Source organism: Xiphophorus hellerii, chromosome 20 (genome assembly GCF_003331165.1).
Source record: "Xiphophorus hellerii strain 12219 chromosome 20, Xiphophorus_hellerii-4.1, whole genome shotgun sequence".
NCBI lineage: Eukaryota > Metazoa > Chordata > Actinopteri > Cyprinodontiformes > Poeciliidae > Xiphophorus > Xiphophorus hellerii.
The window spans coordinates 12,104,353-12,121,687 of record NC_045691.1 but is presented as its reverse complement, the minus strand read 5'-3'; the positions used below and the strand labels follow the sequence as shown (position 1 = coordinate 12,121,687).

The window sequence follows — 17,335 nt, the reverse complement described above, 5'->3', positions numbered from 1 at the left end:
AATACTGAAAACAAACAACCAAAATTTTGTGCCGCTTTTTTTTAAAGCTTGTGTCAATTTTACTCTGGAGCCTGTCACATTTTTAATCAAGTTTTTTATCAAAGAAGTACATCTGCCACTGTCTTTACTGGGCTGTACAAAAAGATTGATGTCGTTTGAAGCATTTCACATTTTGTAAAGTTGCAACCACAAACTTCGGTGCATTTCATTGAGATTTTATGTGCTAGACCAGTGCAAGCTGGTGGTTAATTGTGAAGTGAAGTGGAAAGAAAAGGATTTATTCTCGCTGAGCTCTGTATAGTCTGTCATCCAAAAACGTAAAGACTGTGGCATAACTGCAAACTCTCCAAGACGTAGCTGACAACCTAAGCTGACAGTCCAGGCAAGGAGAGCATTAATCAAAGTGCCGTCAAGATGCTTCTGTTAACGGTGAAGGACCTGCAGAGATCCATTGCTGGGGGAATCTGTCGAGAGGACAACCATTAGTCATTCACTCCACAAATCTGGCTTTTATGGAAAAGTGGGAAGCAAAAAGCCATTGTTCAATGTAGATTACAAGGGTTGCCATTAAAAATGCACTACAAGCCATGTAGATGATGAAATAAATATTTGTAAAGAAGTTCTCTGGTGAGGTGACAAAGATTAAAATCCTTCACAACATCTTTCTCCACTGTGAAGCATGGGGATGGCACAATCATGCAGTGTGGAAACTACTCCTAACAGAGACAGCAGGACATTAAATAACTTAAAATTTAGGCAGAGGTTCACCTCCTAGCAGAACAATGACCCTAAAAATCCAGCCTGGCCTAAAACAGCATATGTGAATAGAGTTTATACGAAAGCATATACATGTGCTAGAATGGCCCTGTCAAAGTCAAGAACAATTAGGACTTTAAAAATTGGTCACAGACCCTCCCCATCCAGTCTGGTTGAGCAGGTGCTTTTTGCAAGGAAGAGTAGCCAATAAAATTCAGTCTTTATGTTTTGTAGAGCTGATAGAGACACATGTCAGTGTTCAGTATTGAGTCAGGAGAGCAGAAACCAAAATGCAGAATCAACTGATCACTGGTTTACATCATGCTTATTAAATGCTGAATGTGAGAAAAAGCTTGAGGTATGCACATCCTGTTTTATTCCCAGGGATCCGATGGTCAGCCTGGAACCAAAGGAGAGCAGGGAGAAGCTGGACAGAAGGGAGATGCTGGAGCCCCTGGACCCCAAGGACCATCCGGTGCTCCTGGCCCTGCGGTAAGTTTCATTATCAACCCAGCTGCTAATCTGCAACATTTAACTTTGTTCAGATCTAAATGAATGGGGGTTTAACCATAAAGGCTGCCTGACTGCTGCTATAGGGAAAGCAGAGGCACTTCCTGACATTTATTCTAAGTGACAATGTGAGCACCCAATCAAGCAGAAATGTTCTTTTTTATCTCTTTGTTGAACATTCATATACAGCTAACAGTAATGAATTGTTCTACACCTGCCATAAAACATAAAAATGTTCATGAAGCAAACAAACAAAAAAAAGATCATATTCTGATTTACAGTTCTGCTTTGGTCCTAGGGTCCTACAGGTGTTTCTGGACCTAAAGGTGCTCGTGGTGCCCAGGGTCCTCCAGGTAAGTGTCTTTTTGAAAATATACTATTTTGTTGGCTGCTTCTTGTTAGCCTGTTGCTCTCACTTATATGACATTGCTTAGTGACAACACTGTGGTCTACTCTGTTAGGGTGCCACTGGTTTCCCTGGAGCTGCTGGGCGAGTTGGACCTCCTGGCCCCAACGTAAGTTCACCGCTTTGTTCACTCTACCTCTGCTCATCCACTTTACTCTGTAATGAAAACAGTAGTAATATGAATTACATATAATACAACATTAATCCAATCAAACAGACAAGACAAAAGTGCTGGAAGAAATATTTAGAAAAAAAAATTTTTCATAAATAGAAACTGCTAATAAAATACCAAGTTTTATAAATAAAACATGCCCAAAAAAGGAATGGAAACCTTTAATTGATATTAAATCAGCCTAGCCCTTCTTTTATTTGCTAATCAGCTTTTTCATAACTCTTCTTATCTTTGATTTGACTTCCAGGCAAATTGTGCTGGTCACAATAAACTACTAGTATAAACTTGACTCTGTTGGAGGTATAAATAATTTTGGGTTGAAGTATTACTGCAGGATGTTCTGTGCCATCTTTGATATCTTGTAGACATCTGTTTCCTGCCTCTTAGGTTAAAAGAGATGTAAACTGTGTGCTATCAGCATGGAAATAAAAAATCATACTATGCCTGCATACTCTGTCACAGACATGGCAAGTACAAAGTAAAGATGGGAGGCCTAAAAATAAACCTCTGAAGTAATCCAAAGGTCATCTTCATTAGGGATAACTGACATTTAATAACAACCACACTAAGGTGTCTCTCCTGAAAATAACCTTCACTATTATTTGAAATGATTTAATAAGATCTAGTGATCCAGTGATTAGATAAAATGTACCCTTTTTGTTACCGATGCAATTGTAGATAGTGTATGGTGGGGTTGGATAGTGATAGTTTTTGACATGGTCAATTTGAGATAAGTATCAAATGCTGATCTATAGAATATTAGATTAATTTTCCCAGCCTGATCTATAAGCAGCTGTAGAGCATTTACCTTTCCTGACCCGACACCCACACCCACACACACACACATTGCCAGAACTGTTTTTCTATAGCAGAAGGACTTTCTTTAGGTAATTCCTAACAATAAAATGTGTCTTTGAGCTATTTAGCCTTGTCAAAATGTTGAATATACATACACAGCAACTTTTTATTGTTGCTGTGTATGGACTCTGTAAACAGAAATATTTGTTTGTCAACTTACGCTCAAAATGAGACCTACTTTATATGTTTTATTCAAATGCTTGGTAGGGTAATCCTGGACCTGCAGGTCCTGCTGGCCCTCCTGGTAAAGACGGACCAAAAGGAGTGAGAGGAGACGGTGGACCTCCAGGGCAGACAAGGCGACGCTGGACTACGCGGTCCTGCAGGAGCTCCAGGAGAGAAGGGTGACCCTGGAGAGGACGGTCCTCCTGTGAGTGTGCTGCACCTCCTCCTATAAGCACCCAGGAGACAGGCTTTTACATAATGTGGAAATCTGTGACCTTGTTAGGCTGAAAATAACACTATGGTTTCTGTTGCACCCACCTACTGTTGCATGGAGGTGCAAGTCTAAAGAGAAGAAAATATTTAAATGTATTTGTTTTCTGCATTTTGAGCTACTTTTATGTTTTCCTTTCAAGCCGGACAGCCAATTTTAGCAGTAATGGACATGCTCACCACTAATACACAGAGCTGTCAGTGTCTATCACTGACTCTAATAGCAGACTAAGATGTGATGGCACAAAGCAGCACAATCTGGTGACAGTGTAAGAATGGAACCCCAGCCTTTTACTTCAGAGTTGCACACAAACACACAACACCCATACACACCAGTTACAAATAGATGACAAGTTCTGTCAAGATAATGACAGGTTGTGTCCTGAGGGTGGAGGGAGGGTGGTGGCATCCTGCTCCAACTCTGAGACAGTGCTGTATTGAGTCCATCTCTTCCTATAGATTTCATCCTGTGTATGAAATCCTGAGCCTAGCATCAGCACATCAAAGCTTTGTCTGCCTCATGGTGCGTCTCAGCTGTCACTTACAGTCAGGTGTTCACTGTGAACATGATTTCAGGAGCTGCAAGACATTTTGACAGGGCAGCCTCTGGAGCTGAGGATGACGTAGACCAGAGAGGTGATGGAGAGATTCATTTGCAACTCCGACTGGGAATAAAATATTGCGTCGAGAGTGATGGAAGATATACACCTATCACGCCTTGGAAGTTAAAAATAATGGCTCAAGATGTGTTATGTGAGAGACGTGTACCACAGTAGTGATGAGTTTTCTGTTGTTTTTATTTTCCACTCAGGGTCCACTAGGTCCCTCAGGTCCTCAGGGATTGGCTGGTCAGCGCGGTATTGTTGGTCTACCCGGGCAGAGAGGAGAAAGAGGTTTCCCTGGTTTGCCTGGACCTTCTGTAAGTAACATGAAATCACATGATCAAGCACATAAATTCAAACTTATTTTCTACAAGTCAAATACAGGTGGAGATGAATAAAGTAAAAAAAAAAAAAAAGAAGACAAAAATTTAAACCTGAGCAAGAAAAAGCACGAAACAGGCAAAAAAAAAAAAAACAAGAGCACATTATGTCATCAAACATACTTTGCTTGTCCTTTCTTCTAATTCATATTAAAATATTTCAAACATTTGAGTCAGACCTGTGAGAGAATCAGCTTTACTGGGCTGTTATGAAACTGCTCATGAGGAAGATGTAAAATGTGATGTAGCATATCTTAAATACATAACTTTTTTTTTCTTAGAAAAATGAACAAAACAAATACAACTTTAAAATATAAAAAGGTACACAAACTCATATATTAGCTCTTTGGATGCTAAATGTAACATGTTTACTACCCTTGTATGGATGAAACCACAACTCTGCCCGCATTGTGATTTTAGACATGCACTAATAAAATTTTATGCAAGTTTCTTTTGCTATTTTTCAACAGACACATAAACACCTTCAAAATATCTCAAAACTGCTTTTGCAGCAGCTCCTGCAAGGCTGTGCATGTCTCCACAAACACATTGCCTCTCGAGGCCACAGACACACAGGACAGACAGTCAGAAGGTGAAAGCATCATCAACCCTGCTGTCACGGCTGTTAATAAATATTAATGAATCTGCCATACAAGCGCAATACTGACTGTTTTGGCACTCTGTAAAGTAAATGTAGGGAATCAGCAGATGTGCTCCTGGACTGACAATCTGCTGTGTCCTAATTTGATCAGTCAGAACGCATCTCACGTCAACCAGGGCTTTTCCCCTCATGTTTCTGTCTGATGGAGATTACACCACGACATGTGACTGAAGAGCTTTCCCTGCTTACATCCAACATTTTTTTGATATATGACATGAACCATGTCCCCTACTTACAACATCTCAGCGGGCATGTCCCCACTATCAATTATTCACCAGTGTGCATGAAAGGGATTCAAGTAAATCAAAATAAACCCACCAAGGAACGAGCTTTCGATGACAGATAGGGACTGCAGATTAGACTTCATGTTCTCCGAATACGTAGCTTTTTTGATCAAATAAAATGCAAAGTGTGATTTTTTTGTGGTCAAATACTAATTGTTACTGTTATAAACTGATATAAACCCAACAGCTGAGTGCATTTATATAAATTATCTGGTCTAAATGAAATTAGATGTTGTTTCTCTTTTTCTGAACAGACAAAAAAATAGAAAAAAGCACAATGCTACTAAGAAATATTGTTTTTTTTCATACAATAAAAGATAATAACATGATAAGTAGCTACAAAAAAATCCTGGAGTTAGTAAATAAATTTTGAATATGTATATACTTCAATCTTGCACCGAAAGCAGTGAAATTAGAATCCATGGTGAATGTACAATCACAAGAAAGTGTTGAAGATAAAAATTATCTTGAGTTTGGGAATCACTCTTCTTTTTTGTTTCTTAGCTATGTATTTCAAATTCTTTCATTAAATCTTTAGATTAATTTTTACATTAAAACTTAAATGTATTACCAAAAATAAACCACAGAACCTGAACCTTGTGGAAATTTAAAGAGTTGTATATCTTTCTACATTTTTCAACATGTAACAATGAGTCCTTATTCCTGTCAGGGTGAGCCTGGAAAGCAGGGAGCTGCTGGTGGTCCTGGAGACCGTGGACCACCTGGACCAGTCGGACCGCCTGGGCTCACTGGTCCTGCTGGAGAACCTGGTAGAGAGGTAAAGGAAAATCACCGACACAAAGCATGTGCTTGATTGAATCAGAAATGGAAATTCAAATTTCAGACACATAATTGAGTCGAAGACTTCTGACTTGACTCAGACTCAGAAGTAAAGGCAGGTTGGTAAGCAGGCTCCATATGAGTATATTTCCTTGCAAAAGGGATGAAGTTGAATAGTTGAGTGTTCACATCAGCTCTGGCTTTATAATAATATCCAGACCCTAGAGGTGGGTGGATTGATCCAAAACATCGATAATATCGATACCAAGTCAATATCAGTAGCAGATCAATACTAGTGTGGTAAGATTGATACTTTAGTTTCAGATTCTGTCTTGAAATTTTATTTGGATTTTATGTAATAGTTTCTCAACACTACCTTTAAAAAGATTTTGTTTTGATTTGCTCACAAATTATAATTTTTTTTGCATTTTATTTATTTAGGAAAAATGTGCATAAATTAGTTTTGTTTTTATATTTTTTTTCTGTTTATCATGTTAATATGTTCTTAAAATAAAGTAATTTAAAGGAAATGCTATAAAACACCTGAAGGTCAGAAGTTTGGTGATATATCACACCTAAAAATTAAAAAGTATTAATATTAATATTGATACCAATATAGATGATACTATCCACAGTATTTACTTTGTATTGGATCAATACCAAAATATGCAGTATCACAAACCTCTTTAGACATAATTGCATATTTATATTTCTAATAGATTGATGTCTCATTGGTTTTCAGAGTAATTTAAAGCAGCTCATAACAGCTTTTGAATATTACATTTTCAGAGATTAGAATTGTATTTGCGAAAATGTTTGTGCTGAAATAAGCAAAAGAGAAAACAATACAGGATTTGAATTTCCAACCTACAACAATGCATTCTTAAAGAGAGAGTAGATGGCATGCATTTGAAAAAGCTCATCAAAGACTTTAGAGTTGACCCTCAAACACTTGAGACTTGACTTTGACTTGGGAAAATATTCTTGTAAACGTCTCTGGACTGGATACGCAGCTGTCAATCCACTTCCTGTTTCATGTGAGCCATTGAAATTCTCCACACTTTGCATCACTCATCCATTTGCATTTTGTCCTATTATTGGGTTTGGCTGCAGTGAGGCTCATTATGCAGCTAATATTCATTCAGTAGGACACCTGGTTAGAATTAATTAACACTTCATTTTGTCTGACAGGGCAACCCTGGATCTGATGGACCTCCTGGTAGAGATGGTTCTCCTGGAATTAAGGTACAATTACAAGAGGTCAAATCACCTGTTGTATGACTTTGTTGTATATTTTGATGACAATGATACACACCTGTCATTGCCATCAAAACAAGTCAGAGAAATTCTGACAATTCTGCAGGATGAAATAACTGAGTCATTCATTTTTTGTGGAATCCCACAGATGTCATTATATTTCTACCAGATGAGTCAGAGAAACACTTCAGCTCTGTCATGTTCTTTGGGTCCTTCCTAGGCAAATTTGAGCAGGATCTACTCATTATCCCTCCCAATAATAGTATTCATGCCATAGGGAAGAGTTGTTACTATGTAGGGACATTCATTGTATTAAAATAAAATGTTATTGAGATGGAAGTGTCCAAACAATGTTCAATGAAATGTAAGATGCAAGTTTTGTTTGGAGAGTTTGTTGTTAAAAGAGCAGTGTCAGTGTTGCAACTGTTTACTCCATTTTTATTTAAGACATTTAAAAATCATATATTTTAGCAAATGAATTCATGCTTGGTGTCTCCACAGTCTTTATGTCCACTTTTATTTAACATAATTTCCTCAGAGTGGTGGCTGTAATAAGTCAGAAACATTGACCTAGCTGTTGTGATTTCCAACTTGTACTCTTTCTGCTGCAGGGTGACCGTGGCAACACCGGTCCTGCTGGTGCTCCTGGTGCTCCAGGTGCTCTTGGGGCTCCCGGCCCAGTCGGTCCCACCGGAAAACAGGGAGACAGAGGGGAGTCTGTGAGTAATGACTCATGCACAAGCAAAGTCACATGTTTTCCAAAAGCTATTTTTAAAAAATCTACCAAAGCATAAAAGTTGTTTTATGTTTTAATATTTCTGTGAAGCTCATTTCTGCTAGCTGAACATTAACATATTGTGTTACAAGTACCAAGAAGGTTTTCTGCTTCTTGGTACTTGAAAGAGACCAAGAAGGACTCTCCTTCTTGTGTTTCATCCCTGACAGACCTTATATCTGAGACATAAATTAGCTTTAATTGCTTTTCTAATTTGCATAATATTAATTTAATGCATTTTATAAAGCGTTTGCTTTTTTTAACCGAATTTTATTGCTAGTGTGTTGTAAAATACTCTACAAAAACTTAGTTATTGCTAAACTTCTAGGCAAGTCTGGTGTGTTAACATGTTTATCATTTCATTTTATTAGGGTGCCCAAGGACCAGCTGGACCTCCAGGACCTGCCGGTGCCAGAGGAATGCCTGTATGTATCCTGCACGGATAGCTTGGAACAACTTCCAGTCAAACAGAAATGAATATTCATTGTTTATCTTCTTTCTGTTAACAGCTGTCACCAACACATAAGAGTTCATTAGCATGCTTTAAATTTGTTCTTAGGGACCCCAAGGACCCCGTGGTGATAAGGGTGAAGCTGGAGAGTCTGGTGAGAGAGGACAGAAGGGGCACAGAGGTTTCACTGGCCTGCAGGGTCTCCCTGGACCACCAGTAAGATACCATATCTAATCTAAAGCATTGTTACACTACTCCATTGTTTGTTTCATACTTAAGGCCTTATTTCCTGTGATGTCTCTGCATTAGGGCCAACCTGGAGACCAGGGTGCCACTGGACCTGCTGGGCCTTCTGGACAAAGAGTGAGTACAAACCCAACCAAACATGTTGCAATTAAAGCAGTAAAATGGTTTTAAATTGAAGGGAAACTTCTACTTCTTTTTATCCAGCTGAGTGATTATGTTCATGCTTTAGAATGAATAATGTTATCAAACCGTCCTTCTATAGGGACCACCTGGACCTGTTGGTCCTGCTGGAAAAGACGGGTCAAATGGCTTACCAGGACCCATCGGACCCCCTGGACCTCGTGGTCGCACTGGAGACTCTGGTCCCGCTGTGAGTACTAATAAGAACATCACCCCCCTTTTTTGTTTGTTTTTAGTATGTTTTACTTTCCTAACTAACTTTTACAGAATAAAATATATAGCATCACATGCTTAATTATCTTGGTAAATAGATGTATATATCAACCTCATATCCAAGACAGCGATATGGGCAATGTAAACATAAATAAATAACAGCCTAAAGAGTGAAGCTTTCTCCGTGCAGCTTCATGAGCCTTAATGATGCTATAAATGCTGCTAGCTGCATCAGATCTGTAATTTAGCTCAGTTGAAATTATTGCATACAACTCTTTTCAAAGGTATCACCACCTCTTGAACTTTCATGCTGCAGCCACAAACTTCAAAGTATTTTATTAGGATTTTATGTGATAGTTAAACACAAAGTAGCACATATTGGTGCTACAGTATGGAAATAGGATTTTTACTTTGAATTTTTCTGCAAATAAATGTGTAGTGTGTGATATGAAAAACTTTACATAAAGACGGTTGAGACTGCATACATGGAGAACAGAGTACGATTTACCCAGTTTCGCCTCTGTTCTGCAGCAGGGTCCAGTATGTGTGAACTTTCTTTACACACTCGCACACAGAAATGGCATCACTTCGTTTGGTTTGCCTCATGTGCTGACTTAGGCTTTTCTAGAAGGATTTCCTTTCTCCAACATCTTCTACCAAACACAGGTCACCAAAGAAACACACATTCAAGATCTGTTTCTTTTCTACACCATTCTTTACACACATTCTTTATTTCATCATTTTGCTTTTCTTCCATTCTTTAGCATCTGTTTTTCTGTTATGCTCGTAAGCAATTTCTGTTCAACCCCCTTCATTCTGGAACCACTAAATAAAATCCAGTACTGTGCAGAATTTAAACCTAACAAGAAAGTAGAGTTCATCTGGGTTTATGCTGAGTAAAAATCTTGCTGTCCTCTGAAGGCCTCAGAGGTTTGTTGGAGAACATTTAGTGAACAAACAACCAAAAAAACACAGCAGACAATTCAGGAACACTGAGGAAAAGTTACAGGTGGGAAAACCACAAGATTCAAAACATCTCATAAAGCTCTGTTCAAAATGACCATGGGGAAATATATGGTACTACTGAAAACATTTTCCATTCAGGTTATGTAAAAGTATTTTTGGTGTGTTTTGCTTTTTCGCCAATTCTTAAAAATATTATATATTCAGAAATATTTCACTGGTATTTGACCATATGCATCGGCAATATGAACATATCATGACATGTTATTTTAAATAACCACTGGAATAAAGTAATTTTGGAAAAAATGTATCCTACATTTGAATTATTTGACTATAAAAATTCAGAAAAAGAATGTAACTTAAAAATTATTATGATTAATAATTATTCATCCATCCATCCATCCATCCATCTTCTTCCGCTTATCCGAAGTCGGGTCGCGGGGGTAGCAGCTTCAAAAAGGGTGGGTAATCTGAACTGTCGTTCAGCCCGTAAGCACAAACGACAGTCAGAACCCGTCCCCCCACCCGTAGGCGGAGGGATGCTACCCTCTCGTTCACCGGGGTAAACCCCAACGTACAGGCGCCGAGATGGGGAGCAACAAGTATGCCCACTCCTGCCCGACGCCTCTCACCTTGGGCAACTCCAGAGTGGAAGTATGTCCAGCCCCTCTCAAGGAGACTGGTTCCAGAACCAGAGCCGTGCGTCGAGGTGAGACCGACTATTTCTAGCCGGAACCTCTCGACCTCACGCACTAGCTCCGGCTCCTTCCCCACCAGAGAGGTGACATTCCACGTCCCAAGAGCCAGTTTCTGCAACCGAGGATCGGACCGCCAGGGTCCCCTCCCTCCGCTGCCACCCATCCCACACTGCACCCGACCCCTTTGGCCCCTCCCACGGGTGGTGGGCCCATGGGAGGGGGGTAAAAATTATTTCTAAATTATTTTAGAGTAACTTTTTATGTGCTTTCCCAATTTCTTATTTTCTCTCCATTTTCTTTCTACATGAAGCTAATTATTAAAGTGTTATTAAAAGACCTTTTAACTATTAAAACATCCCATATGAGGAAGAATATTGGAGATTGAAGCAACTAAATATGTTGCCTGCATTGCTCATTCCAAGAGGGAAATCCTAGACAGATAATTGCTCAACCCACAGCGAGAATTGAGAAAAGCCTTTTTGATGTGCTTGTTTTGTATGTACTGTTTGTTTACCCTGGCATTCAGTAGAAGTTATTATTCAGAATTGTAGGCTTGCAAAAACCCTCTTCAGAAAATTGTGTAAAATTGCATGTACATGTCTTGTTCAAGAGACGGAAGAAGAATAAACTAGCAGAGAATGAAAAACACAAGGATACAGGAAATCTACAATTGCCAATGTTAAATAAAATGTGTTCTTACTTTTTAAATTTTCTTTCAGGGTCCTCCTGGAAACCCTGGACCCCCTGGTCCTCCTGGTCCCCCCGGTCCTGGTATTGACATGTCTGCCTTCGCTGGTCTGGGTCAAACAGAAAAGTCTCCCGATCCCCTGAGGTATATGAGGGCAGACCAGGCCGCTGGGAATCTCCGTCAACATGACGCAGAGGTCGATGCCACTCTTAAGTCCCTCAACAACCAGATTGAGAACATCCGCAGCCCAGAGGGATCCAAGAAGAACCCTGCCCGCACCTGCAGAGACCTGAAGCTCTGCCATCCCGACTGGAAGAGCGGTGAGTGACAACACAAGAAATTGGCTGAATTGGGGTGATACAATGAAGCAGACTGGGTCTAGTCTGGGGAAATAAATGTTTTGAAAAATAGGAATTTGACTAAATTCTTGTTTGTTCTGGAAAATATTTGTCTTGTGCTGATTTAGAGTCAGTTTTTACAAGACTATGCAAAAACATGCAAGGCATTCCTAGCTATGCAGAAAAATTGATGTCACCCTGAAGGCTATTGCTTTTTTCTCTGTTTTTGTTTAGGTGAGTACTGGATTGATCCCAATCAAGGCTGCACTGTAGATGCAATCAAAGTTTTCTGCAACATGGAAACTGGGGAGTCTTGTGTGAACCCCAAACCTGCCAAGATCCCTCGCAAGAACTGGTGGTCCAGCAAGAGCAAAGAACGCAAACATGTCTGGTTCGGAGAGACAATGAACGGAGGATTCCATGTAAGATCTGCAACCTGTTTTAGTTTTATTAACTTGTAAAATATTAATATGTACTGTTTACAATATGGCACAAATGAATGTTTTGCATGACAAAAAGTTCAGAATTGATACTTAGAAAGTTCAAACTTAAAGTGAAAATATCTTTCAAACAGAAAGATATGCTGGCTTAGGGTAAAAAAACGATCCAAGCGACAAGTAAAAATATTTTTGTTGCTTTACACATATACATGCTCCACTGCTACAAAACACACATAAGTGTGACTCAAATGTGTTTTCAATGTCCTGACAAGATCCAAATCCAACTCCATTTTATTTGTAAAGCACAATTAATAAAACTATTTGTATTGCACTAAGACAGCTCAAAACAAGACATAGACAATATTAATGAAATGACATTAACTATTAACTATCCTGACTATTCACTCGCACACATTTTCTCAATATAAAAATAAAATGAAAAAGAAAATAGTTCTCAAACATTGAAAACATTGAAAAGTAAGTAAACTTTACTTTCTTACTCAAAGAGCTAACTTGGAAACTTTGTTGCTTTATTTCATAACTCGTCTGACCCCTCTTGAAAAGTGCCAACCAGCAAATTTGGCAAATTTTTCTGGTGTTAGCCGCAACTTTTGGAGAGCCTGGTGTAAAAGCATGTATCATTCTTTCCAGCAGTGGGTGATCTAGTGGGCCCTAAGCACTTACAGACATCAAAGTCTTCACACATGAATGCCTCCCAGCTGCAATCAAAGCAGGAGATGTTCAACCTCCTGTGTCCAGACTATGAAAGAGTTATGTATTTGTGTTGTTTACTTTTTACCAGATAAAAGTACCAAAGTGCTTTACAATGAAATATATACCACACAACATGACAAACATTTCATAAAAAAATACATTGGTTTCAATATGACTTTACGCTTTTCTCCTACAAAATGGATTACATTATTTAGCTATTTCTAGTTTGTGTAAGGCTTAAAGATCAAAGGCAACTTCTTTAAGCGTGTTCATAGTGAATTTTTAAAAAGGTAATGTTCCAAAAAAATTGAATACCTCATTCTGACAAAGGTTCCTAACAAAGGTTCTTCATCCTTCATCCCAGGACACTCACTTTATACAAAACAGCTTGAAATCAAACATGACACACATAATTTAAAGTCACTACAGGACACTGATAGCTAAATAGCATGTTTTTTTCAATATCTAACACAGATGCCAAGATATGAAACAGCAGCTTTTGTTCAGTTACCAGAAATATGTTGTCTAGTTCAGCAAGAATATGGGAATCTTGCTGTTAAATATAAATATTTAACCTGTGACGAATACGATAAATTTTTAGATTTGGAATACATGGAATCAAACATTCAAAGCATTAGCTTATTTAAAAACACTAGATGACTCACCAGGAACATAACCTGATGTGTTATTGTCTGTTCAATGCAGTTCAGTTATGGTGACGACAGCCTGGCACCCAACACCGCCTCCATTCAGATGACTTTCCTGAGGTTGCTGTCAACAGAGGCATCCCAAAATCTCACTTACCACTGTAAGAACAGCGTGGCCTACTTGGATGCTTCAACAAGCAACCTGAAGAAGGCCGTCCTGCTGCAAGGCTCCAACGATGTGGAGATCAGAGCCGAGGGCAACAGCCGCTTCACCTACAGCGTCATGGAAGACGGCTGCACGGTATGCAATCCTGCTAGTACAATATTTGTACTCTCTAGGGGGCAAACCAAATGCTAACATTTTTCTGTATGATTTTTTTCCTTCCTGCAGAGACACACAGGACAGTGGGGTAAGACAATGTTCGAATACAGGTCGCAGAAGACCTCCCGTCTGCCCATTGTGGACATTGCCCCCATGGATATCGGTGGAGCAGACCAGGAGTTTGGAATTGATATTGGGCCAGTTTGCTTCTTGTAAAGAATGAGCAGCTGTAAAGAATGAAGAAGAGGAAGAAAAAGTGGCTGTTTGAAAAAAAATAAAATAGGAAACGAAAGAGGAGCACGCTTTGGTGAAAAGGCGAGGAAGAGAGAAAAAGAAAAATCAAGACACTTTTTTAAAACATGGGACTTCTTTTCTAAATAAAAAAGTGCTTTTCCAAGTTGAACTCGGTAGGATATCTGCACTGAATGGCACCAACAAACTGTCATTTGTGATCCATCCTCAGCATTGCCTTCAGTCATCTCTGCCCCACCCCCACATGGACACCCTCCACTCCCTAAACCTTCCCTTTTTCACTCTGTGAACGGCAACCCCCCCCATATACCCAATATCTATGAACAAAAAGGAGGAAGTATGAGGAGAGAATAGGAGCTTACCAGGGAACAAGAGAGAACAATGTGTTGGTGTTATTTATTTATTGTTTAGGTTAGACTCCCAGGTGTGGTAGGACTGAGTTTGTTGCAAAGTGATAAAAAATATATATATATATATATTTTAAAGAAAAAGAAGCCTCATCCATCAACTTCCTCCTGTTTTATGATCATCCCATTTCTTGTAACAAATCAATAAAGAATTTATTGTTCTTTGAAACCAAAAATTTTTCCGCATACCATAGAATGTCCAGTTGTTCCTGTTTCTCCAACCATAGTGTGTATCAAAATTACTGTGTACTATAATAAAGTCAATGGTGCTATTGTTGTAAAACAGTTTTGTGTTTTTAAACAACCTGATACTCCAATATAGTGACTTGTACATATTAGTTCAGTTCATATATATATATTTATATATATATATATATATATGTAGAGAGTTCCTTAGAGACCATTTTGTTCTGGGATTTTGGATTTCACTGTAATTTATGATCCTTCTTACATGAACAAACATAACTGATGACTGTTTTGTAATCAATTTAGTTAGGGACAAATTTATTTTTATTTTTCAAACATTTGATTTGGCTTTTTAAAACTACCTCACAGGAAAAAAAAAAAAAAAACATATCTAAACTTTTACAATTTAAAAATATCTTGTCAAATCAAGATAGGTATATTTGATTATATAATCTCAGTATGCTGTCCCTTCATCCAGTGTGACCCGCGTCCCCTCCTGCCCCTCACACACCACACACCCTCTGCTTCCATGTACACCCCCACACACACTGAGTGTACTTCACTAATGTTCCAATTTCAACTCCAGCACAGAGGGTTCAAATGTGTGAGGTTGTGTATATTTTTTTATTATTAATAATAGAAGTATTATTAATAATAATAGCATTATTATTATTATTTTATTAATATGATCATGACTTGTTCTTGTTAAGTTTTAATTAATGTAAATTGGAAATAAACGACAAAAACCAAGTAACAGACTGAAGTTGAGTTTTATTGAATTTCCTGTTAAGCCTAACAGTCAAAAATATTCACACCCCAGGAATATTTAGTTAAATGGTAATCATTTAAATTGATAAACATGTTCTTCTAAGTTGAAGTAATAATGTTTTAAATCTGATAGAAAATTTGTGCCAAAAGCTAAACTTTAGGGTGATGGCACTGAGATCTTCTAACCTCAATCCTCTGGAATGTAAAAAAAATACATGATGTAAAAATATTCAAGGCTTTTATTTTGAAATTTTTGTTAAGCTTCATTTCAAAGGGCCAAACTAATACCATGTGTAACAGTGCTTTGGATGAAAAAGTCAAATAAAGCCAAAAAGAGCAATTACATGATGTAAAAATATTCAAGGCTTTTATTTTGAAATTATTATTATGCTCCATTTTAAAGTTCCGAACTAATCCCATGTGTAACAGTGCTTTGGATGAAAAAGTCATATACGGCCAAAAAGAGCAATTACATGACGTAAAAATATTCAAGGCTTTTATTTTGAAATTTTCAGTATGCTTCATTTCAGAGGGCCAAACTATTCCATTGTGTAACAGTGCTTTGGTTAAAAAAGTCACATAAAGCCAAAAAGCGCAATTACCTGATGTAAAAATATTCAAGGCTTTTATTTTGAAATTATTCTTATGCTCCATTTTAAAGTTCCGAACTAATCCCATGTGTAACAGTGCTTTGGATGAAAAAGTCAAATAAAGCCAAAAAGAGCAATTACATGATGTAAAAATATTCAAAGCTTTTATTTTGAAATTTTTGTTAAGCTTCATTTTAAAGTTCCGAACTAATCCCATGTGTAACAGTGCTTTGGATGAAAAAGTCAAATAAAGCCAAAAAGAGCAATTACATGATGTAAAAATATTCAAAGCTTTTATTTTGAAATTTTTGTTAAGCTTCATTTCAAAGGGCCAAACTAATACCATGTGTAACAGTGCTTTGGATGAAAAAGTCAAATAAAGCCAAAAACGGCAATTACCTGATGTAAAAATATTCAAGGCTTTTATTTTGAAATTATTATTATGCTTAATTTTAAATTCCAAACTAATCCCATGTGTAACAGTTCCTGAGTTAAATCAGTTATATACAGCCCATAGCAGCAAATAGTTCTAAAGGCCAGTTCAGTCCTGATCTGTTTCAACTGAGCGGTCCACTATAGATAGAACTACAATGATGCGTATCTGTAGTCCTAATCAGCAGCCAATAGCCTCTTGAGTTCCGTTGCTATGGTAAATAATGGTCTCAGCAGGGTGTGAGCTCTGAGCTGTGAGCTCTCAAACACACAATTGTGTGTTTGAGCAAACACGTTTTACTGAAAAAAAGCATTGGAAACAAATCCTTCCTGTCCGGGAACCGTAATACATATTCGAAAAGCGTTTGGAGCGTATGAGAGGCCTATGTGTCTTCTGCGATAGTCCCGAGATTCATATCTGTACCTCACTCAGAGCATTTACAGTGATGAGAGAAAGAAATGTTGTGCCCAGATCTGAAATTCTATTCAAATACATGGGAGAGAGCCTCAGACAGCCTCAGAAAATCCTGTCGCATGACTTTGCTCTGAAGCACCGTGACAGAAAACCGTACGGTCTAGATAAATTTCGAAAACATTTTACCGGAGCAGACAGGCGTATCAATGTCAGGACCGATTTTGATACAAATCGTGCGATATTTGTGGGCGTGATGGCGATTTCAAAAATGATTTGGGCTGAAAAAGTTGTCTTCATCTCTCACTCTAAGCAGCCAGATACGCACTCTAACTTTAGGAAAAATGAGAAACTTTGGGTCGCTTAGAGGCAAATTGTGGACAAACCGTAACTGGTATCGACGAGCCGTCTTCACTTTCGAAGAGATCACAGACGTATCTACAAAATGACATTTGAATGGCATTTCTAGGTGAATTTGTGACGACACAGAAAATCCTCAAAAATAGGGTATT

General features: G+C 38.2%; 1 protein-coding gene across 1 annotated transcript in view; it reads left to right on the top strand.

The window, feature by feature from the left end:
• Positions 1-15,601, top strand: part of col2a1b (collagen, type II, alpha 1b) — a 53,216-nt gene extending 37,615 nt beyond the window's left edge. Inside the window, 17 exon segments of the mRNA XM_032548879.1 lie at positions 1,141-1,248; positions 1,565-1,619; positions 1,729-1,781; positions 2,910-2,987; positions 2,989-3,072; positions 3,949-4,056; positions 5,735-5,842; positions 7,036-7,089; positions 7,713-7,820; positions 8,248-8,301; positions 8,436-8,543; positions 8,637-8,690; positions 8,836-8,943; positions 11,347-11,635; positions 11,888-12,075; positions 13,513-13,755; positions 13,846-15,601. Coding sequence (XP_032404770.1) covers positions 1,141-1,248; positions 1,565-1,619; positions 1,729-1,781; positions 2,910-2,987; positions 2,989-3,072; positions 3,949-4,056; positions 5,735-5,842; positions 7,036-7,089; positions 7,713-7,820; positions 8,248-8,301; positions 8,436-8,543; positions 8,637-8,690; positions 8,836-8,943; positions 11,347-11,635; positions 11,888-12,075; positions 13,513-13,755; positions 13,846-13,992 — 1,947 coding nt within the window. The 3' untranslated portion in view covers positions 13,993-15,601.
• The last annotated feature ends 1,734 nt before the right edge of the window (positions 15,602-17,335 follow it).